Here is a 23387-nt window from a genome sequence, read left to right on the forward strand (position 1 = left end):
TCTTTTTCAAATTGCTTCAAAAAGACTTTATGATAAGGGAATAGAATCAAAGCAATCACCATTTGAGATCTATTCACCACCTCTGATACCATTAAAGCGGCAAGTAAATAATACAAGGCTCCCATCTAGTGAAAACCTATGAATGAGCACAGTAGAGAATTTAAGATAAATTCATGACACACTGCAACTCAGACCATAAAAATTTAAATCAATATTATATTTATATTTCCCTATAATCATTGCAAATTTAATTGACCCATTTCATAATACTTCTATTTTTACATGTAATACATGAAATATTAAATGGCATTTCTAAATAAACATTTCATGATGCACTTAACCAATTTTAGCACTTCAAATCTCCTCCATAATTTCGTTCACTTTGATTTTTTTTTACACATTTTCATTCAACAATCTTTATTCAAAATGGTTGTTGTAAGAGAACAAACCAATTCATGTCAAATATCCCTTTGAAAGAAAAAACATTTCATGCAAAACAGCTGATCCGATTGCAAACGTGGGAGCAAAATTTCTCTAACATCATCTCTGCTTCATTCGTTACCCACGTTGAACTTGAGGTTGCCTACACGTTTGGCTTCGTCCATAGGAGCTGCTTCTTTTTTCTGGAGAACTATTAAATGTGTAGAGCACCCACGGTTATCAAATAAACACAACCATAAAATTGTTTTACAAATATTTTTTTATGAGCAAACATTGTTTTTTTATCTTCTTAGTAAATACAGCTAGCACAATTTAAATAAGGGCTTTTTTATTTCAATATTAAAGCAATTTTACAAGGTGTATTTGAATTAAAATAATTGGGTTATCAATTTATTGTAAAAAAAAGCTCCAATTTTATGTATGCAATACATTTGACTCGGTGACTAAAGCATGATGTACTGATACAAGTTTGGAAGATTATAAATAAAAAGGCATATGAGAAATTTCCAAAAATCTTTAACTAAAATTTTGTTGAAAACTGCTTTCAGACGGTCAATATGGATTAGAACAGATGGATCAACACACTTATAGAACTAATAGAAGAAATCACAAATTGAATAGATAACAAAAACAACAATTACCGGTAAGCGAATGGAATCGGGATTTGAGTATGCCTCGAGTCATCTCAACCCGGGCACTAGTCTTGCAGTGGGCCACATTAAAATGTTGTTGGGGCCCTGGCTCTGTGTCGGGGGTCGGCAGAGAGGGCTGGCATGGATAGCCTCGATCCCCGAGCAGGAAGCCATCAAACTCTCCTGTAAATATAGGGCACATGAGTGCTTTAAAAAAGGAAGACAAAAAAACATTTGTACAAAGCTTTAGCTTCCTTACCACATGCAAATCTGTTGCTCATACTACACTCCTGGAATAAAGATTCTTGAATCTTGAAACTTGAATCTTGAATCATGTACAGAGCCAGGCCACTTGGGCTCCACAGTTGAAAAAAGTGATCCTGCATCACATATTTTCCTTACAATGCAGAGAATGACATGAGTTAGTTGTAATACAGTAATCCCTCCTACTTCGCGGGGGTTACGTTCCAGACCCACCCGCGAAATGGGAATTTCCGCGAAATAGAAACTAGATTTTTTTGAGCTATTCTTGGAAGATATTCTATTTTTATCGCTGACATCAACCAGCTCGCTGCTAGGGGACTTTCATATCAATGGACTGTGCGCTCCGCATTCATGCCTTAGCGACGAGACTAACAGTGTATTGCTATGTCCAGATGAAGGCCACCGCCGGTGGAGAGTGTTATATCTTTACTATTTTCCAGGTTCTGATGTAGCAAGCATGGTTCGGACAACGACGTGATGGATACTGCTTTATTCCTTTCATCACAGTCAGTTCACTGGCCGTACATCGCAACACTGAACGTCCCCGAAGCTCCCCCTCCCACATCCGGGGTTTTCCCACTACGGAACATGAGTTAGTCCAAAATATACAACAGAGAGAATGCCCTGAAGTCACATGTGACGATAAAGTATACTGTACTGACTCTTTAATTTATTCATTTCAAAACAAGAAAACGACTTTTAAACATAAGCTATCATTATTAAAGGAAAATGAAGAAACTCAAGTGGCCGCGAAACCTCGTGAAATGATGAAATTTCTGCGATAAAATAATTAATTTATTTTTGAAAACCCGCGATACAGCGAAGCCGCGATAGTTGAAGCCGCGAAGTAGGAGGGATTACTGTATATACATTTTCATGTACATATTTTTAAGGTAGTAGGTCACATACCTGGACATTGATGCTGTGAAAGGATTTCCTATTCACATCGTCCTCTTCATTTTGTGAAGGCGCAATGATAGGAATTTGTGTTCCATCTATGCAGCCGATCACATACGGGTGGCCTGGCAAAATTACATGTAATTATGCTACTGACCCCGCTCTGAGGCCGCAGCAGAATGCAGGCCTGTATCATAAATAAAAATAACTGAATATATAATCGCTCACCTGCAATCAGTATTGCTCTCAGGCCCACTTGGTTAGCATGTTTGGCTACTAATCAAAACGTTAGTGGTTGGAGTTCACCCAGTTATGTTTTTGTAGATTGTCATTAGGATTTGGTCGTTGGATCTAGTGGGGCATACTCCATAACTTGTTCATTACAAGCCTCAGTTAGATATCCATCCATCCATCCATCCATCCATCCATCCATCCATCCATCCCACTCACCCCCACAGGGGTCGCGGGCGTGCTGGAGCCTATCCCAGCTGTTGGGTCTGAATATGATCAGACATTAAATCACATGCTGGAACAAAGAGGAGAAGACAACCAGGATGAGTTTACTCGCGAGGAGAACGATAGAGAAAGGAAGCTCAGTTACAATCTCCACCAGTTCTGAGTTCCTCCTCCACGTGCTCCTCTTTTTAATGTCTTGGTTGCCCTGGTTACAGAGGCGTTGCTACACTAAAGGGAGGGGAGATAGTGGCTGTAGCAACGCTGATTAGCTAAGGAATGTAGTGTAGTGTGATCTAGCACTCGTCGGCCCTCGACCCCCGCATTGGGACTGCAGAGTCTGCTTTCTTCCCCCAACCAGTTGTCCTCTCCATGAGTGGCCGACTCCTCCTCGACTGTGATCAGATAACTTGAAGCACGTTGAATGTCGCTTACCTGTGGAACAATGCAACTAAACCCTTGCTAAGTTTATCTTCTTAGTAAACTAACAAAACACATAACAATAATAATATCTAGCCCTACTTAAACATTTCAACACATATTAAGTAAATGTAAGGTAACTGGTAGACAGTTCCTTAAACGAACATTGAGTAAATATGGGATAACTTTAATGTGACTACTTCAAACTGTATATAACCAGTTTTGATCATCTACAATCTATGAATCAAAGCTACAGTTAACTAAGAGGAATGAAGTCCCTTTAAACTGAACAAAGAACATTTCGCCTATGCAAAGAAGCTCTGCTCATTGTTAGTGAAGGCCTCTTACAAAACAAACACAAAAGTAACATAAGGACAGGAAGGAACCATAAGGCTGTCGGAGATCAAAAGACATTCCTTAAACCAAATACAAAGTATTTAGTTTAAAGGAGAGTCGTAAACCCGTAAAAGACAAGGCCTCCTGGTCTGGCAGGCCAAGGCTTCCCCCGAGATTATTCCAACACCAGCAGTCATCGGGCAGTAGGTGGGGAACACCCTGAACTGGTTGCCAGCCAATCACAGGGGTTAGACAGCTAATTGTATACAATTTGTTGAATCTAATGTCGAAACCTAACCCTAACCGCTCATTGACATTGAGAGAACAGCTATTCTTCAAGAGTTAAAGTAGATTCCTGCAGCATGTCTCTGTGGCGCAATTGGTGAGCGCATTCGGCTGTTACCTGAAAGGTTGGTGGTTCAAGCCCACCCAGGGACCCTTATGTTTACTGATGGCGGTGATGGATCTTTGGATCATGGATTCCAAGAGTCAACTCTGCCTATGAATCGGAACACAACAAATGGCTATACATGCTGGAGAGCAGGGGTTTGGATGTTGAACGTGAATTGGCCTCCTTAACTAATTTTAGAGTAAGACTCAAAATTCTGATTCATCGCTCTGAGGCCCACATAGTTTGCATGTTTGGCTCTTAATCAAAAGGTTAGGTCCGTGGTTGTTGCCCATCCTGTAACATCTGTGTTTTGACGTCAGAACTTTGGCTCAGGTAACTGTGCATTGTTCTTTACAAGCTTCTGTGAATCAGAAAATAAATACCAGTCGCTGACACTCTCTTGTGGCTATTCTTTGTCAGGATGGTCCGCATGGATGGCAGAACACCTGTAACTATAATTATGTTCATAAATCCTGAGTGTGTTATTACTGTGTAACTAAAAAGTAAATTTGTTTGCTCATTCAATTTGGTTGTTATAAGGACGTTCCGAATCGGCTTTTCTTGACCTAAAAAAAATAGACCAATATTCAAGTTGTAGAAAATGAAGGATAAAAAGTGAAATATCCTGAACATTTATTATTCCTCCTGCCTTCTGTGCGAATGTGACTTCAATGGGCAACATGGAGCTGTAGCGCTTTTCTGATTCATCTACTTCCTCCAGCTTCTGTTCGCAGTCCTCTGTTGTTTTTCTCACTTTTGCATTGATTGCTCCAAACCCTCACTTTGTCTACACACCAGTCCGCTTTGTCTAGAACAGTAGTCAGAAATTCAGGGGCCAGAGCCTAAATGATCTCCTCTTCAAAGGCCCAGACGTCCTAAATAACATCTGGTCTGTCCTCATCCGATTCCGGCAAGGTGTCTTTGAGGCACTTGGGGACTTAAAAAAATCGTACAATTCTGCATGGCTCGAGGACCAAGAAGTACACCTCCATCGCTTCTTGTGGAGAGATTCTGAGGAGGAGGACCTCCAGGAATATGCCATCACCTGCACCAACTCAAGCAAATAACAGCCAATGTTGAACACATCCTGGAAGCTGGAACCAACCTTAAGCTCCGCTGATCTGCACAGGATGTCTGCCGGGGCTGCAGTCACAAGCGTGATGAAAATCCAGCAGTTCAACAGCCGAACCAAACTGGTAAAGTCACTTGCACTGGTCTGGAGGGCAGCAAAGAGCTTTCTCGATAGCAGAGCCCAGGGAAAACCAAAGTGGGAGGCAGTCCCATCGGCTGGAACAGTCACTGTTGCCGAGAGAGAGGACACCTTCCGAGACCTCTAACTTGCAGACGGGTGAAGAAAATAAATGGAAACAATGGAACAACAGTCTGGTTATTGAGTGGAATCCAGTTCAAGTTCAGTTTGGTACAACCCTTCAAGTGTGGGAAGATGTGGAACACTTGTCAGTGAAAAACCGGCTGTCTGTTCAGATCTTTTGTCTCTTTAGGTACTTTTCTGTATTTGCTCTGTATTCCCGTGCTGCTGGAGGGGATGTCCTTGCCCACCAGGTCTTTCCTTCTGGCGTCCTTGATTATATACAGGTGAGCAGCACGCACACGCCCTGATAGCCTCATTTGACGCAGGTGAGTAGCGTGCGCGCGTACAGTCAGCTGCCGTTCGCCGCAACAAACAGTATTAAGTTGCTTTGAAAATACCTGAATAATAAAAATGGATGAATGATGATCACAATTAAGCATAAGGTCTCCTTTGTAATACTCCTTGTAGCATGTAATGCTCCCCCAAAAGTGGAGTTTCTTTGCATCGATGTTTATGCAAAGAGCTCAAGTAATTATCCATCCATCTATTTTCTGAACCGCTTCGTCCCCACAGGGGTTGCGGGCGTGCTGGGTGGGTGGATGGATAGAAAATAACACTTTTCCAAAGTATTAGTATATGTTGCGATAAATCGACGCTACTCCATGTGGTATCGTAGCAGATGTCCGAAAGAAATTCAAGAAAATTGTAGGAACCCTGATTGATACTTTACTACCTTGTGTGTATTATGCAGAGCGCTATACTCACCTATTGCCCATTTTTTTGTACTTGGCTGTACCTATATTGTACTACTACTTCTGTACTATAAATGTTTGTTTTTTCCTTCTGGTTGGTTGTATTTTAATTATAATTTTCCTGTAATCCATTTGATATTTTTATCATATTTTGATTTGGTAAAAAAAATGTCTATCATGAAATACTTAGATTGTGGCAATTTTTTTCAGCCTTATCATAATTTTCCAACGTCTTAGTGTCATAATTAACTTTTAACAGTCTAACCCGTTTTATTTTGCACTACAAGTTATTTTGAATGAAGACAAACTCAGGAAGTTGGCAATTTTATTAATTTATGACAAATATTATTTGAAATTAAACTCGATTGCACAGTGACTATTTTGCCTTTTGTCATAACTAAATGAAAGAGTTTCAAATTATCTGACTTCGGTTTAATAATAACTTTTATATTTCATAATTATTAGACCTATTGGGTACTCGGTATCAGTTTAAATGAGTTCTCAAAAGTTTTGACTATTGTACAAGTCTGAAAGAAAAAATGGTGTCGAACATTTTATTAAAGGGTATGCCAAGCACGTGTGTGTGTGTGTGTGTGTGTGTGTGTGTGTGCGTGCGCGCGCGTGTGTACGTGTGACCAGTAGATTTGCTGTTTTTTTTTTTTTTTGTACATACGAATATGTCCCTAAAAGCTGTGGAACCCTGGCACAGTTCAATTTTGAACATGCCACCAACAATTTAAAACAATAGTCATACCTGCACTGGCAACACTATTAGCAAGTATTTCCGTTTCTTCAAACATCAAGTAATCAGTCGTTTTTCTATATTCAAATAACTGCTTCCAAACGTGATGAACAAAAAAGACAAGGGCCACTTATTCATACTCTTAAAAAAAGGTGAAAAAAAAGAAAAGTAGAACCGGAAGTATTCCAAAGGGAGTGCACTATAAATCAAAAGCAAACCAAACGGCGTCCTCTGCAAACTGACCACCTTGCAAACTCTCAACTACTAGGAGTACTGGTGACTTCATTTGATCTAGATTTTGAAATCAACTCCCGAACTAAAGACACAAGGTTGGTGTTTTTTTGTTTGTTTGTTTTTTGTGCTTTTTTTTATTTTGCGACATGCTCGTCGTCATTCCTCTAGAGAGAATTTTCGTGTCTTTCAAATAATTTCAAGTATGGTTTGCGTTAGGAACGATGGCAAAGTTTGATTGAAGTTTGCTCTTCAGTATTTAAATCGCATCAAATTGAAGGTACTTGCAGTCTTGCACATTAATTTAGTTTGTTTCATCGTCGTAGCTTGTGAGCAATTAACTGTCAAACGGTTTTCGTTTTCATTTAATAGGTAGGAATTGTTTCAGCATTAATTTAGTTTGTTTCATCGTCGTAGCTTGTGAGCAATTAACTGTCAAATGGTTTTCGTTTTCATTTAATAGGTAGGAATTGTTTCAGCATTGTCATAGAACGTCATTAAAGGTTAAAAAAGAAAAAAAGTATAATTGAGTGTTAGATTTCAAGTAGCCACGCGGATGACCTAAATTGTTTCTGGAGCCATGTTGGTGGTACTCTTTTTGTTTCTGGATGACAGTTTTTTCTCCGTCTTCTTTTTGACGTGAAAATCTAGACTACTAGTTTAGACTACTAGCTGTCAACTGCTGCTGCTGTGGTACTCGTTGCTTTTTAATTAATCAACACTTCTGTTATTGAGCTGTTTAGAATTGCTTTACCGTCATGTAAATTTCGATTTTTAAATTGATTAATCTGATAACACAGAATGTGTATCTATTTTGGAGATAGACCTATTATCAGCCGTGTTAGTGGGTTTAAAACATTTGGTCGTATGACTTCTCAGCAAAGTCTATATAATGTGTGTGTTGATGTATGGCCAGCTCAGTGGCCTAGTAGTAGAGTGTCCGCCCTGAGACTGGAAGGTTGTGGGTTCAAACCCCGGCCGGGTCATACCAAAGACTATAAAAATGGAACCCATTGCCTCCCTGCTTGGCACTCAGCATTAAGGGTTGGAATTGGGGGGTTAGATCACCAAAAATGATTCCCGAGCGCGGCACCGCTGCAGCTCACTGCTCCCCTCTCCCCCAGGGGATGGATCAAAATCACATGGGGATGGGTTAAATGCAGAGGACAGAGCCCTTTGAGACTGCTTGTGATTTAGGGCTATATAAAAACTTGACTTGACTTGATGTAATTGCAAACCTCAGCTAATTATTTCGCGAATTTAAATTCTGTTAATTTTCCAAGTGGTAAATTTGTGAATTTTAAAAGAAATAATCAATCTATCCATCTTCTTCCGCTTATCCGGGGTCGGGTTGCGGGGGCAGCAGCTTCAGGAGGGACTCTCAGACTTCCCTCTCCCCAGCCACTTCAACCAGCTCATCCCGGGAGATCCCAAGGCGTTCCCAGGCCAGCTGAGACATAGTCTCTCCAGCGCATCCTGGGTCGTCCCCGGGATCTCCTACCGGTGGGACATGCCCCGAACACCTCCCCAGGGAGACGTTGAAGAGGCATCCTGATGAGATGACCTCATCTGGCTCCTCTCAATGTGGAGGAGCAGCAGGTCTACTCCGAGTCGAGCTTCTCACCCTATCTCTAAGGTAGAACCCGGATACCCTGCAGAGGAAACTCATTTCGGCCGCTTGTATCCTGGATCTCGTTCTTTCGGTCACGACCCATAGCTCGTGACCATAGGTGAGGGTAGGAGCATAGATCGACCGGTAAATCGAGAGCTTTGCCTTTTAGCTCAGCTCTCTCTTCACCACGACGGACCGGTACAGAGTCCGCATTACTGCCAACGCTGCACCAATCCGCCTGTCGATCTCGCGCTCCGTCCTGCCCTCACTCGTGAACCCAAGATACTTGAACTCCTCCACCTGGGGCAGGATCTCATCCCCGATCCGCAGAGGGAATTCCACCCTTTTCTGACCGTGACCATGGACTCGGATTTGGAGGTGCTGACCCTCATCCCGACCGCTTCACACTCGGCTGCGAACCGCTCCAGTGAGAGCTGGAGATCACGGCCTGAAGAAGCCAACAGCACCACGTCATCTACAAAAAGCAAAGATGTGATGCTGAGGTCCCCAAACCGGACCCCCTCAACGCCTCGGCTGCGCCTAGAAACTCTGTCCATAAAAATGCTAAACAGAATCGGTGACAAAGGGCAGCCTTGGCGGAGTCCAACCCTCACTGGGAAAGAATCAGACTTACTGCCGGAAATGCGGACCAAACTCTGGCATCGGTGGTACAGGGACCGGACCGCCCTTATCAGTTGGCTCGGCACCCCGTACTCCCAAAGCACCCTCCACAGAACCTCCCGAGGGACACGATCGAACGCCTTCTCCAAGTCCACAAAACTTATGTGGACTGGTTGGGCGAACTCCCATGCACCCTCGAAGATCCTGCCGAGGGTGTGGAGCTGGTCCACTGTTCCACGGCCAGGACGGCAGCCACATTGCTCCTCCTGAATCCGAGGTTCAACCTCCCGACGGACCCCTCCTCTCCAGCACCCCTGAATAGACCTTACCAGGGAGGCTTAGTGTGATTCCCCTGTAATTGGAACACACCGTCCGGTCCCCTTAAAGAGGGGAACCACCACCCCAGTCTGCCAATCTAGAGGCACCGTCCCCGATGTCTACGCAATGTTGTAGAGGCGTGTCAACCATGACAGCCCCACAACATCCAGATCCTTTAAGAACTCTGGGTGGATCTCATCCGCCCGCGGGGCCTTGCCACCAAGGAGTTTTTTAACGACGTCAGTGATTTCAACCCCGGAGATTGGAGAGTCCGCAGGCCCTGCTTTTCCACAATGGAAGGCGTGTCGGTGGAATTGAGGAGGTCTTCAAAGTATTCTCCCCACCGACTCACGATGTCCCGAGTCGAAGTCAGCAGCACGCCATCTCCACTGTAAATAGTGTTGACTGTGCACTGCTTCCCCCTCCTGGGATGCCGGATGGTGGACCAGAATTTCCTCCAAGCCGTCCAGAAGTCAATCTCCATGGCATCGCCAAACTCCTCCCACGCCCAGGTTTTTGCCTCGGCAACCGCCGAAGCCGGGTTCTGCTTGGCCATCCGGCACCTGTCAGCTGCCTCCGGATTCCCGCAGGCCAAAACAGCCCGATAGGACTCCTTTTTCAGCTTGACGGCTTCCCTTACTGCCGGTGTCCACCAGCGCGTTCGGGGATTGTTGCCACGACAGGCACCGACGACCTTACGGCCACAGCTCCAATCGGCTGTCTCAACAATGGAGGCGCGGAACATGGTCCACTCGGGTTCAATGTCCCCTGCCTCTCCCGCGACGTGGGAAAAGCTCTGCCGGAGGTGGGAGTTGAAGCTCTTCCTGACGGGATTTTTGCCAGACATTCCCAGCAGACCCTCACAGAGCGTTTGGGTCTGCCAGGTCGGACCGGCATCTTCCCCCACCATCGGAGTCAACCCACCACCAGGTGGTGGTCAATTAACAGCTCCGCCCCTCTCTTCACGCGAGTGTCCAAAACATGCGGCCGCAAATCCGATGACACGACTACAATTCTATTTAATATTTATATGATTCCGCTTGGGGACATAATACGTAAATATAATATTACTTTTCAATGTTAAGCGGATGACACCCAATTATATATGCCGTTATCAATGACGGATCTGCGGGACTGTTGTAATCTTGAGGCGTGCCTCGCGGAGATCAAGCAACTTCTTTCGTCTTAGCCCAGATAAAACTGAGATGTTGATAATTGGTCCAGCTCGTTATCAACATTTATTTAAGGAAACCACTACAACTATAGATAACCGTACTATCACTCAGAGTGATACTGTAACTAATCTCGGGGTAATATTTGACCAAACGCTCTCCTTTCAAAAGCACATCAAGAATATAACCGGAATTGCGTTTTTTCACCTTCGTAATATTGCTAAGATTCGCCCAATCCTCTCGACCGGTGATGTGGAAATTATTGTACATGCGTTTATCATGTCGCGCCAGGACTACTGTAATGCATTATTTTCTGGTCTTCCCAAGTCCAGCATCAAAAGTCTACAGTTAGTACAAAATGCTGCTGCAAGGCTGCTCTCACGGACAAGAAAATTTGATCACATTACCCCAATATTAGCCAACTTACACCTGCTCCCGGTCCATTTAAGATGTGACTTTAAGGTTCTTCTATTAACCTATAAATCATTGCATGGCTTAGCGCCTTCATATCTTCGTCGACCTAGTTGTTCCTTATGTTCCGTCTCGTAACCTTCGTTCGCAAAACGCTAGTCTTTTAGTGACACAGAGTGCCAAGAAAATGTCTTCAGGGTCTAGAGCATTTTCTATTCAGGCTCCAGAGCTCTGGAATGCCCTACCAATGAATATTAGAAACTGCTACCTCAGTAGAAGCTTTTAAGACATATTTAAAGACATGAAGCCCCAGACAACATGGCTTCTAGGATCATAGGGGCACGCAAACCCCTCCACCACGATAAGGTGACGACTCACGGAGGGGTAAAAGAAATAATTTGAAAACAAATGTCTATTGAATTGTCTAAGAGAAAAGGATGTAAATCTTTGAGACGTTGAAAATGATCATGCTTAACTCATTCAGTGCAATCTAGAACTGGGTATCTTTGTGAACCTGACATACGATATCTCGATACACAGGTCACGATACGGTATGATTCCATACAGTTTAACACAATGCGATATGATACAATAATATACCTAACTGCTTCTTGGTTTATGTTGAACACAGCCATTAACGCAAAGTAAAAATGTGCAAACATTTTAAATTTATTGGGGGGAATTGTGAGCTCTACGGACAGATGATTGAATGAATAACTTTACTCATTCAGGCACCCCTGCGTCCCCTACTGTATTGATACAAATAATTAAAATTTTTATATGATATTAATTTAACGTCTGTATACATCTAGCTATCAATATTTTGAGCAAACCCACACTGCCACTCACTTTCAGATCCTCTTTTACCCAACCATGTGAAAAAAACGCATAAAAATATAAATGATTACATATATAAATATTTACATGGATTTAAATGTCTGTATACTGATGTACAAATATCTTTCCATTTTGCAGTTGTGGAGCCTAGCAATGGTGCAGCTCCCTTCTTCCCCAACGGTGGGTGTCAGACTTGCTGATGAACAATCAGAAGAGAAGGAAAAATTAGAAGGTAATGTGATTGTTGTGAGTCCAAAAGGAGATTCACCTGAAAGTCTAGGTGCCCTGCCGAGCTTTGATTTCCCCAATGCCTATTATGGGTATGAAAACTACATAGAAGATGGACTTATCTGCCTCAAACACAAGATCCGCAACTTGGAGAAAAAAAAGGTAAGAACATGAAAATGTGGCTAAAGAGTTTTAAAAGCATGCTGAGGATGTGTGTTAGGCGAAATGCATAGGATTTTTTTTTTTTTTTGTCTTGCTTGCCGTAGTTGAAACTGGAACACTATAAAAGATGCCTAGCCTGTGGTGAGACTTTAAATAAAGATCAAATGGTGAGTCCGTCTTTTCTAAATGACACCAAGTTACTGTGACTAAGTTGTTTTTGTTTTTAGGCTGCTACTGAGAAATATGAGCAGGTGGTGCATAACCTGGAGTTTGTCAAGGAGCTCCATAAAACACTTGGCAGCTTGACTCAAAACGTAAGAGTTTAATAGCCAGTTGCTATTACACTGAGTTGAATATTGTCTCTATCCAATGAAAATCAATTCACTCGAATTTTTAACTGGAACTTTACCTGAAAAAATGACTTTCATCCAAGGTGAGCTAATTTGTTGCACTTATGCTACTTTGTTGTACTGTAGTTCAATAAATGAGCATCCTCAAATGCAATTTTATTCAAGTTAAAGTTTGGAATGACAATTCAAATGTAAAAGAAGAAATTTGTATATTGCGATTCAACATTCGAGTTACTTGATAGTAGCGTCGTGTCATTTACTCAACTGCTTCTGAAGCTAGTTTTGCCATATTAGCTAAGCAATGAGTGGTACTGTATACATTTGCCTTTGGAATTCTGAGCAGAAAGGTACATTTGCTGCTCCCCATACTGCTTTTGCAAACTATCTCAATTATCCAACAGCTCAAGTTGGCCTGTTAACAGCAATTAAATACTACAAAATGCAATTTCTTAGAAATTGCGTGTGAAGGTAAAGAAGCCGAACAAATACTTGGGGAATGCTACAGAATAATGTCAAATGACAAAAAAGTTTAAACGGGTTTAATGGGACAAAAAAATGTAGAAATTAGAGCAGTTGGTAAATACCCCATAGAGAATAAATGAGGGGAAAAAGCCAAAATTTTGCAAAAATTTGGAATGAAACAAAGACTACAAGTAACTTTGGGATACTAAAGTTGAAACCGGTTGACTCGCACAAAAAGTTGAAAGTAAAATCTAGTGCCAAAACTATTGGAATTATGAACAAAATGAAAACTACATGTTAGTAACCCATTCTTTGGACTCCTAAAGTTGAAACCAGCTCAATGCAGGCCACTTCTGGTTTGTTTGTGGCATTTCTGGTTCATTTTAGAGCACTTTTGGTTTGGATGAGGCGGTTCCAGTTTGAGTTAAGGGCACTTCCGGTTCAATATAGGTAAATTCCGGTTTATTTGGGGAACTTTTGGTTTGTTCGGGGTTGCGTCCGGATAAATTTAGGTCACTTCTGGTTCAATTTGGGGCACTTCCGGTTCACTTACTCTTAAATTTGGGGCTTTTTCGGTTCACCTCCTGTTTATCTTGGGGCACTTCCTGTTCATTTCATCTTCCCCAATGTGCTGAATGATGTGAATTTTAAACATGAACAATGTAAATGTGAAATGTTGAATGTGGCATTAAGAATGAATGGGGAAATTTTTGGCAGAAATTTGTGAATTTTGCGAAAACAGAAATTTTTGGAATGAAAAAAATGGAAGTGCCCATCACATGATTATTTTGAATATGTTGAAATTGGAATGGGGTGAATCGGATGATGGAAGTAGTAGCAGGACAAAAGAAATTGTGAGAAATGAAGAAGTACAGGGTCCGGCAAAATTATCTGACTGATTTGTAGGTTTAATAAAATGCCAATAAATGAAAGAAACAAAAGTTTTTTAAAATTTCGATAAGTACATATGCCGTTTTGTTTCATTACATTTTCAATTCGTTTTTGAATAATGTTATTTTGTTTCGTTTTAGTTGCTAACATGAATTGGACCAGTGAGCATTGCGCTTTCATTTGTGGAAATGTTTATCAAGAACAAATCTGTAAATGCAACACAACGAGCGTTCCATTTGCGCTTCAGACTTGGTACACATGATCCCGTACCTGCTCAAAACACGATCTTGTTATGGGTTATTTCAGAGCCAGTAGATCAGCATTGAAACAAAAATCAACCAGCCGACCTCGCACTGCCAGAACTGCAGAAAATGTGGCAGCGGTAAGACCAAAATAACATTATTCGAAAACGAAATGAAACGAAACAAAACAAAATGGCATATGGACTTTTCAAGAAAAAACAACAACGTTTTTGTTTCTTTAATTTATTTACATTTTATTAAACCTACAAATCTGTCAAATCATTTTGCCGGACCCTGTAGAATAACATGTCGGCCTTCACACAAATTATCATTTATTCAAATGTTAATGTCTTGGCTTGGCAGCTACTGAGGTCACAGAAGAAGGCAGTAAAAAGGGAGAAACTGGCAAGGATAGAGGAGGAGAAAAAACGGCTCAGCATGGTGCTCCAAGTCCAACACCTGCTTAACAGCATACAACAGGCCCATGTCAAGAAAGACCTGCTAACCGGACACAACCAAGCGCCGTACCTACCAGCAAAGCATCTCAACAGCTTGAGCCAGCTGGCCACCTTGCTCGGAGTAAGGCCGAATGACAGACTGAGGTGATTTCTTGCCTATTATTATTTTATTTTATTTTCGTATTTTGGTTTTCAGTCTATCTTCATTGGTTTGAGGAGCAGTTTAAATTTTATACTTGACTGTTACAAAGCACTGACCTCACAATAAAAAGGGGAAAAAAAAATCCCTAGTCTAGTGGCAGCGTTTGTGCACAGGTCGTTTCTTGCTATATTTTTTTATTATTGAGTCACCCAACATTTCAACGATTGTTTCTCTTTGCTAAGTAACGTGGAAGGTGTCAAATTGAACTTTATACTGAGGGGTCGTCATAGTCCTTTTCTTAAAATCGTTTGAAAGCCATTTATTTTGAACGGCGTTTTGGAATCATAGTATGTGGTGTATTTGCTGTTGAAATTAGGGATAGACTGATTATCGTCGCAGATATTTGACAAATATTTGCATCAGCTCTTAAAAAGTAAAATATATTAGGCCGATAAGAGATTAATTTAAAAAGTTTAAGGTTTAATTGTAAAATATGCTGAAACTCACCTAACTTTTTGTTCGGATTTTAAAACAAGGATTTATATTGTTAGACATTTCATCAAAGTAACATGGAGTTGGTATGTTTTTAAAGTTTTGACACCAATATTTTCCCTCCACCAAAATGAATTTCGTAATCAAAACAGCAATACGTAATAAACTCATTTGCTTAAAATTTCTCTACTGCGTTTAAGTTTAGAGGAGTGGATGGAGGAAGCGTCTGTAATGTATATTGACCTTCTGGAAGGAGAAGAAAAACCAGTGGCTGGATCAACATGTACGTATCGGAGAATTTATTAATGTATGCGTATGGGTGCGTGCGTGTATAGTAGATTATATTGATTATCTTGGGTAAAATTCTGGTACAATAAACATCCATTAAACTGTTTTGGGGGTTTTTCTTTTCAGTTAAATTGCTGAAAGAGGAGGTTACCAGGTTATTGAACTGCAAGTACTTCTCTTGTCTTCCTTCCAAAGCTACTCTAGGTATGTTTATGCAGTTATTGTGATGATACCTAAGCTGTGCCGGTGGTAGTGCTATTAAAGCTAATTTATACCTAAAGATATCATATATATTAAAGATGTATTGGTGGCCCTGATGAAGACAAAAATGACAAATTATTACAAATAAATTTGTGGTGTGTTTTCATAAATTACAAATACATTTAATATGTTTAAAAGTTAACTTAACATCTGTACATGTCTGATCATTTTGTGTCTTTTGATAGCAAAACCAAAGTTGACAAAGCCTGAAGTTTCGAAAGAGGTGAGGTTGTATTTCACTTTTCTGGCCTTACTCTACCCAAAAATTACATTTCAACCCAAACTAACACTTAGCAGCTGTAGCTAGTCGTGGGTTACGTCTCTATTTAACTTTTTTGTTTTTTCTTTTTTCTAAGCCTTACTACATCCAAAAATTCTGTTTCGACCCAAACTAACATATCATACAGGTAATATTGATTAACATACATCTTACAGTTGATTAACATATGTAACACCAAACCTACTAAACTGTGATTACCTTAACACATGAATCATAATACTTTATGATCATGGACATCTCTACGTTAACATATATTGTCTTCACACATAAATATAACACTTAATGATCATGGGCACCCCTACGTTAACATATGTGACGATTAGCTGTTATAGGTTATATTTTAGCGGAAAGCAAAAATAACAAGTACCTTGGCTCTATGATTGTGTGCAAATATGGATAGGTCTCATGTAAAGATTGGGCACCTTCTGCTGTCTAAATTTGGAATTACACTGATCACACTAGTGCCGAAATATGGCATCCTCGGCTGTCTGAATTTGGAATAACAAGGACAATTTGATCACACTCTAGTGCCGAAATTTGGGATTACAACAACACCAATCTGCCTGGAACAACCCAGCACACATACACTTTATGCCATCGCTTCAACACATGGCTAAATGGATCATCTCATTGCATTACCTCATGTTACATCACTAATGGCATCCATCCATCACAACACTTGACAAGTTGAACCTCCTGAGGTCAAATTTGATCGGTTTGGGTACTGATTTTTTATTTTTTTTAATACCCTGTTTTTCCTATTTCACTAATGTAGAATGTAACTTGAGGCTTTTCAGGCATGTGAATTTTCTTGCTCAGAATTATAAGGAAGAGAATGACTCTCCTGACTACTGGGATTTTGAGCTCTCCAATGAAGGCGTTTCACCTCAGGCTGCAGCCAAGAAATCATGGAAAGGAGCAGCCAATCTAATCCCTAAAACCCCCGTTACCGGCAAGTGCAAATCAGATGGTAGTAGACAGGTAACATTTCCAACAATTGAAAAAAAACAATTACTATTTTATTTTATTTCTTAAACTTGAAAACACAAAAATCAACATTGGACAACAACAAAATTTGAAAAATATTATTAATGACACGAAACAAAAAAAATGACATGTTTTCAATGTGCTAAAATATTCTTTGATTGTGTTAGACAGATTTTTTTCATATCCTGTAATTAATAATAATTTTCTAATTTAAATATAAAGAGTTCTCTGTCGAAGGCTCTTGATGTTTTTCATGTTTCATTATACAAACCAGGGATGTGCAGTGCAACTTAAATTAGGGGGGGGCACATTTTTTTCATTAGCACTACCTCACACAGGACCACACAACTTCCTAACCCGATGTCTGTTTAGGTGTCAAATTGTAGTTTTGTATATAGGAAAAATGGTTCGCAAATGGCAACCCAACCTCCAAAATCCTTCAAATAAGGCTGATAAAATATGCATTTTTCACAAAATAAACAAGGGATTGACTCCACACACACTCAAAAAAAAAAAAAAAAAAAATTACATACACAAATTTTTAATTTGCGGGTGCCGAAACACAAATTCGGTTGGTTGGTTCACTGTAGTAGAGGAAAATATATTCATAAATACGCCCCCGCTCCCCCTCAAAATTTTTGTGGAAAATATAAAATGCTAGAAAAGTACAAATAGAGGATATTAGCTGAGCAAAATTATGAAAAATGCAGTCCTTTGGAAAAAAAAAAGGAAAACAGGATGATGAAATATGTGAATGTCTTTATTTTTTTCAGGAAAAAGAAGAGAAAGTTAAAACAGAGCAAAATTCCAAGATTGTGAGTACAAAAATATTTATTTATTTAAAAAAAAAAAAAAAGTCAGTTCTTGACCCATCACGTATGCCTTGTGAATCTTGGCAGGACCTTCACAAGGATTTACCTGCAATGATATTCAGCTCTCCGACCTTTCCTAAAGACCCTATCTTGAGGAACAAATACTTGGAGGACCTGATGACCAAGATCCATGGCTCTTTCAGTTTCATGCAGGTGGAATGTAGCAAATGAAGACCTAGAGCAGTGTACTAAGAAATCAATACAAAACATAGCATCCTTATGATGGATGTTTACGGTTTCATCAAAGATTTTACCTTGCTGTCTAGGATTCTCTTATAGATTGCGAGTCCACTTCAGAAAATGAAATCTCCAGATTTAAGAAGGAGCAACCAGAATTGTCATCTCCTCTGGGTAATGTTGAACCATTACAAATTGCAATTTTGTCAGATTTAGGATGAAAGTTAGATTAGGCCATTTTGTACTTTTACTAATTAGTCATACCTCAAAATGCCACTAGGAGGCAATATTACTCTTCACCTTACTATATCGTGTAAATAGCGGTTTTGGTCACGTGAAAAAAAATTGTGGCTACCGCTCTTAATAAATAACCCACAGTGGTCGAAAGAAATAACTTCTGTCATAATATTAAAAACAAAACATGTAATAAAAATTAGCAAAATATTGGTACCCTTATAATAAAAACGGACTGCCTCAAAAATATTTGTCCAAAGCCTATTTCATGAAATTGTTTGTCAGTTATTCAAAAGAAATGTCTGATTTTTTTTTTTTGGAATGACTGCAGTTATTTCTGACCATTTCTTTTTCTTTTTTTTTTTTTTTACTTCCCCACTAACTTATCCGTTGTCAACATACTGTGTGGATGTCAGTTTTGCTCTGATGAAATGCTCAACAGTGTTACAAACGGGATAACAAATATGAATGTAAATTACTAAATAATGTTTTTTTTTCTCCCAACCAACAGCTTTGAAAAACTCAAGTGATCTCCTGCCCAAAGAAATGCATGTGAGCAGTCCTTTAGTTGTTGCTATTAAAAAATGTTTGACTGGTACACACCCCTTGTTAAAATTTCAAAAAAAAGCACACCAGCAAATGTTTTTGAAACATTTTCCATGTGACCTAAACCCCGTACTTGTCAACTAGAAAGCAGCAGAAAAGGCTATATTTTATGAATGCTCAGAAAATGTATTTGGAAAATTCCTCAAGTGAACAGGTTGATTAAAACAGGTGACTGTCATGGTCTGGTACAAAATGAGCAACCCGGAAGACTGGTTTTCAGTGAAGTAGTAAAATTGGTATAAGTTTCTCTCTATCTCTTTATCTTGACATTTAAACAGGGGTGTGTAGATTTTTATTTTTTATACTAATTATCCACTCTGTCATGGTCAAGTGTGAGCTAAAAAATGTTATTTAACCCCTTCATTTTCCATTCACAGTCCACCCCACTGCCTATCAGGCTTCTGGACCACAACACCAGACTGACAAATGGGAATCAGAGCCTAAAAAGCTATGAGCTGGAGATTTCCTCAAATGTAAGGTTGCCCTCCAAAATATGTTTTTATGGTATCCGTTTAAACTGCAATTTTTTTTTTTTTCCCCTGACAGGAACCACTTTGCGTGTCTGAAGAGAAGAAATTTTCTTCACCTGTGTTTGGCACGCCAGAGTCTACAATCTCTGTCAGTTTGATGTTCATAAGTATATGAGGGTGGGAAATCTGATGTAACTTAAAATATATTGCACTTCCAAAATGTTTTAGGTGTCAATGCAATAGCACATTGATATTTTGACCTGCCCCAAATATTTGGTTTCAGAATTTTCAAATAGTTGAAACTTTTTTTTTTTTTTGACATACTCAAATTCTATATTCCTCAGACACTGGTGGCTGAATCAGAAAAGATTTCTCCCTGTAACAGGATGGCACCAAGCATCTCTATTCCCGCTCCCAAGCATACATTTTCCACACCGCCTGCAAGGCGAACTGTCACCACCGTACAATTTCATGATATCCCATCAGTGAGTCTTTCAACTTTTTTTCTTGCCTTTTATGACTATGAATGCGTGTGTTCATGCGGTATACATGTAGCTTAGTGTTCTACCTTTCCAATGTGCCATTCTGTTACTTCTTAACAAGAACTTGGCTGTCAATTACATATCCTCATTAAAATGAAGATGGAGTCATATTAAGTCCAGTCAGGGGTGAAATTTAAATCACGAAAAATGTTGGTCATAGTTTTTCAAATTAGAAGCTATTGGTTAATTTTGATTCAACACTAAGCTAATCCGTCCCATTTCATGAGGAACTACAGAAATCTGAGTTGCGTGTAGAAAAGCTCAAATTCTGAACATATTGACAATTTTAAATGAAAAAAGAAAAGCAATTTATCAAAAAGAATAATCGATTAATTGGATAATTTTTAGTTGTCGATTCATCGATTTGTTGCATTACTGTACGTACATTAGCAAACTTTTTGCAACACTTGGTCTCTGTAGTCTTACACAATTTTCTTTTTATTGTAGGTCTTCAACGGGGATGCAAATGTAGAACCAATGTACACCAATTCCTACACCCAAACACCACCTGAGTTTGCACCCACAGAAGATGACTCGCACACACTGGGTATGCCTCTGGTGGCTTTTAAAGGACAATTGAACCTAAAATGTTAAAGCTTTTTGCTATTAGTACAAAGTGTGTAAATATAAGTATTGGTTTTAAAAAACAAACAAACAAAAAACGCCATATTATTTCTACTTTGTGTTAAAAGATGTTAGCATGCAACTATCTGTCAATTGTGTGTTTACTGAGCAAATATTCAAGTATGACAAGCTACATATTCAATTGTATTCCATATCCAAAAGAAACTAAATAAGCCATGAACATAATTGTCATCATAAACCGCAATGCTGGTTTAATCAGATTCTGTCAAATATTTTAAGCGTAACACACATTTTGATACTGGACTTTCTGTTTGTCAGGGGGGATATGCATTTTCCAGTCTCATCTTAAAAACTACGGCCCTCTATTTGGTGTTCCAAGAGTAAGTAAATAAATCTCTTAAGCTAGTGCTGCTATGTCGTGGTTTCCATCAGAGGGCTGTTCTAATTGTGAACATTTAAATGTACTATAACAGCCGTATCATATTATATGTAAAGAACAGGCCCTGAATTTCATTGGTTTTAGGTCAAATTGTTTGTATGTTGTCTTTGTTTGAAAAATAAATCTTAATAAATTAAAAAAATAAAATAAAAGTTAATACTGTATTATATAGAGTGATCTGAAATAAATTACAGCATGCATAAATGGAAACATGCATAAATGAAAGTATCCGTACCCCCTCCTTTACAATCTCTATGAATTCTACAGAAAATGCTGATTTTAAAAATTTGATAAATGGCAGATGGGAACATTTTGAAAAAATAAATTCAGGACAAATTGGTAATACCCAACAGTCAACGATCTGGCATATTTCAGGGGCAGTGCTCCGGTGGGCCCCACTCTACCTCCGTGAGTGCTTTATTAGTAGCTACAGACATTTGTCTGTAGAGTTGCTGTAAAATCTGTGTACACCCACCCTTATTCAAATGGTATGGGCTTTTTTTGGGCCAGAATAGAAATAACCAACTAAAATGTAATTGTACAAGTGCCCACACCCTCTCATAACTTGGTGTGCTTGCTAAAACGAGTGGGAAGGGACTTTCAATTAAATGCTGATGGGCTCCAGTTGTAAGAGAATTCTTAAATATCCTTATGTTTTTTGGTCAGTATAAACTTTTGAGTTTACGTGTAGCCTCTTTGCAATTACATAACATGCCAACTTGCACTAAACACAGGTACCTTTGACATCCTTACAGGATTCTGAATCCCAACATGTCTGTGGATGTGGAGTACAGCATCATTCCAGTGGTAAGACATTATATTATAGTCAGACATTTTACCATGAATAAAGGACCACCCACCAATATTAGAGCCGTGGACAAGGGAAAATTAAATGCATGACAGAAGAAATTAAGCAAAGTTGATTAGTAATTAGCATCACAGATGTTAAACTGGTGTTAAAGATGTTAAAGGGTCAATGTGCTGCTTGCTAACATTGTATACTACACTAGACATGAACCAGATGAAGTGAAGGAGAGAGTTGTCTCGCGTATTAAGTAACAAAATACATATATATATTGGCAGGCATGTTAAAGAATTTTGAGAACTGAAACCTTTTGGCAAAGCATGTCGGTTCTATGTTCACAAAACAATTTCATCACAGCAACCTGGTGTGAGTCGTCACAGATGAGCAGCCCAGACCGTGCAGAATTCACAACGGTGGATTCAGGACATAGCGATTCCCTTCCAGTCTCAATCATTGCGGTCCCGCATAGTCCTCAAGGCCACCATCGCACTTCCCTTCTTCCCATGCAATTTTACCCTCTCTCCCAGCCACAGAGAGTTGCATTCACAGCCTCTCGGACTGTCAACTTTGCACCTGGCAACCTAGACCAGCCCATTGTTTTTGATCAGCTGCACAGCAACATGGGAGAGATGTTTGACACCCACATTGGACGCTTTACCTGTCCTGTTAATGGAATGTATGTTTTCATGTTCCACATCCTTAAGCTAGCAATTAATGTGCCACTTTACGTCAACCTCATGTGCAATGAAGAAGTAATGGTGTCAGCCTATGCTAATGATGGTGCACCAGATCATGAGACTGCTAGCAACCATGCCATTTTACCTCTCTTCCAAGGAGATCAGGTTTGGCTTAGATTACATCGTGGTGCTATTTATGGAAGCACTTGGAAGTATAGTACATTTTCTGGCTTTTTGCTTTACCAGGACTGAGCTCTGTGTGGTCTCTTGACTTTGTAGCAAACATAGTCAGCCAGCGTAAAGATAACCTTTTCACCCAAATTCCTACTATTTCGTTGCGACAGTTCTTTAAAATGTGAAATGGGGATATTGGTAAATAATCAAACTTGCCATGAACTCACACAATGGAGAGAAAACTGTTTTGGTGGTGGGGATGGTGTTGAACACAAATGGCGAATATGTTGACATAAAATCCAAACTGAAGTGGTCAATTTGGTGTCTTGGTGTGGCTAAATAAAACATGAGCAGTTATAATATTTGTGTGCTTGCATTTTCATTAAAAACAAAAGAAGAAAATATGTGCGTAGCGACCACAGAGGTAAGTTGTAAATTTTGAAAGTGTTCCTCATTCCTAATTTCCAGATACTGGAGTTTTCATTGGAAAATATCTCACTTAAATTGTAAAATTAACTCACGTAGGAACTTTGAAAGTTGTCCTAATTCCCAGTGCACAGGTTATAATATTTGGGAAATTTTCATTTCACCGATTCAAAAGTAAATTCGACCATTGGCGTAATGTAGTTTTAAAACGTTTTTGAGGTATATTCATTTCCAATGTGCGAGACTTTCTTTTAACACTGCAGTTCTGTGGTGCAAAAGGCCAATCTTTCAGGCT

At 39.7% G+C, this 23387-nt stretch overlaps 1 protein-coding gene, 1 long non-coding RNA gene and 1 other non-coding gene across 6 annotated transcripts; 2 read left to right on the forward strand and 1 right to left on the reverse strand.

The window, feature by feature from the left end:
- Positions 1-1120: 1120 nt before the first annotated feature.
- Positions 1121-2634, reverse strand: LOC147039994 (uncharacterized). Its single transcript, XR_015063139.1, has 4 exons — positions 2463-2634; positions 2247-2359; positions 1333-1470; positions 1121-1256 (listed from the first exon to the last, which is right to left on the reverse strand). It is a non-coding gene; the product is annotated as an uncharacterized LOC147039994 (long non-coding RNA).
- Positions 2635-3807: 1173 nt separating this feature from the next.
- On the forward strand, positions 3808-3881 carry trnan-guu (transfer RNA asparagine (anticodon GUU)). Its single transcript has one exon. It is a non-coding gene; the product is annotated as a tRNA-Asn (tRNA).
- Positions 3882-6571: 2690 nt separating this feature from the next.
- Positions 6572-23026, forward strand: caprin2 (caprin family member 2). 4 transcript variants are annotated; one of them, XM_085902628.1, is made up of 20 exons: positions 6573-6969; positions 11981-12232; positions 12337-12399; positions 12460-12546; positions 14541-14779; positions 15470-15552; positions 15684-15761; positions 16004-16041; positions 16918-17079; positions 17859-17900; positions 17985-18110; positions 18224-18308; positions 18880-18920; positions 19352-19447; positions 19521-19592; positions 19789-19929; positions 20434-20533; positions 20890-20951; positions 21766-21817; positions 22173-23026. In XM_085902628.1, the coding sequence occupies exons 2-20, from the start codon at positions 11996-11998 to the stop codon at positions 22742-22744; spliced, it is 2376 nt and encodes a 791-aa protein (XP_085758754.1). In that variant the 5' UTR covers positions 6573-6969; positions 11981-11995; the 3' UTR covers positions 22745-23026. The 4 variants fall into 4 exon arrangements, with proteins under 4 accessions (XP_085758756.1, XP_085758757.1, XP_085758754.1 ...); XM_085902629.1 differs by lacking the exon at positions 6573-6969 and adding an exon at positions 7020-7151; XM_085902630.1 differs by lacking the exon at positions 12337-12399 and having other exon boundaries at positions 6572-6969.
- Positions 23027-23387: the final 361 nt, after the last annotated feature.

The sequence above is a fragment of the Syngnathus leptorhynchus genome, chromosome 21, assembly GCF_054491065.1.
Source record: "Syngnathus leptorhynchus isolate UIUO chromosome 21, UIUO_Slep, whole genome shotgun sequence".
Taxonomy (NCBI): Eukaryota; Metazoa; Chordata; class Actinopteri; order Syngnathiformes; family Syngnathidae; genus Syngnathus; species Syngnathus leptorhynchus.

Coding starts and splice junctions, on each gene's coding strand:
- caprin2 (XM_085902628.1), top strand. CDS start 11,996: ATGGTGCAGCTCCCTTCTTCCCCAACGGTGGGTGTCAGACTTGCTGAT. Junction 12,233..12,336: donor GCAACTTGGAGAAAAAAAAG/GTAAGAACATGA, acceptor TGCTTGCCGTAG/TTGAAACTGGAACACTATAA. Junction 14,780..15,469: donor AGGCCGAATGACAGACTGAG/GTGATTTCTTGC, acceptor ACTGCGTTTAAG/TTTAGAGGAGTGGATGGAGG.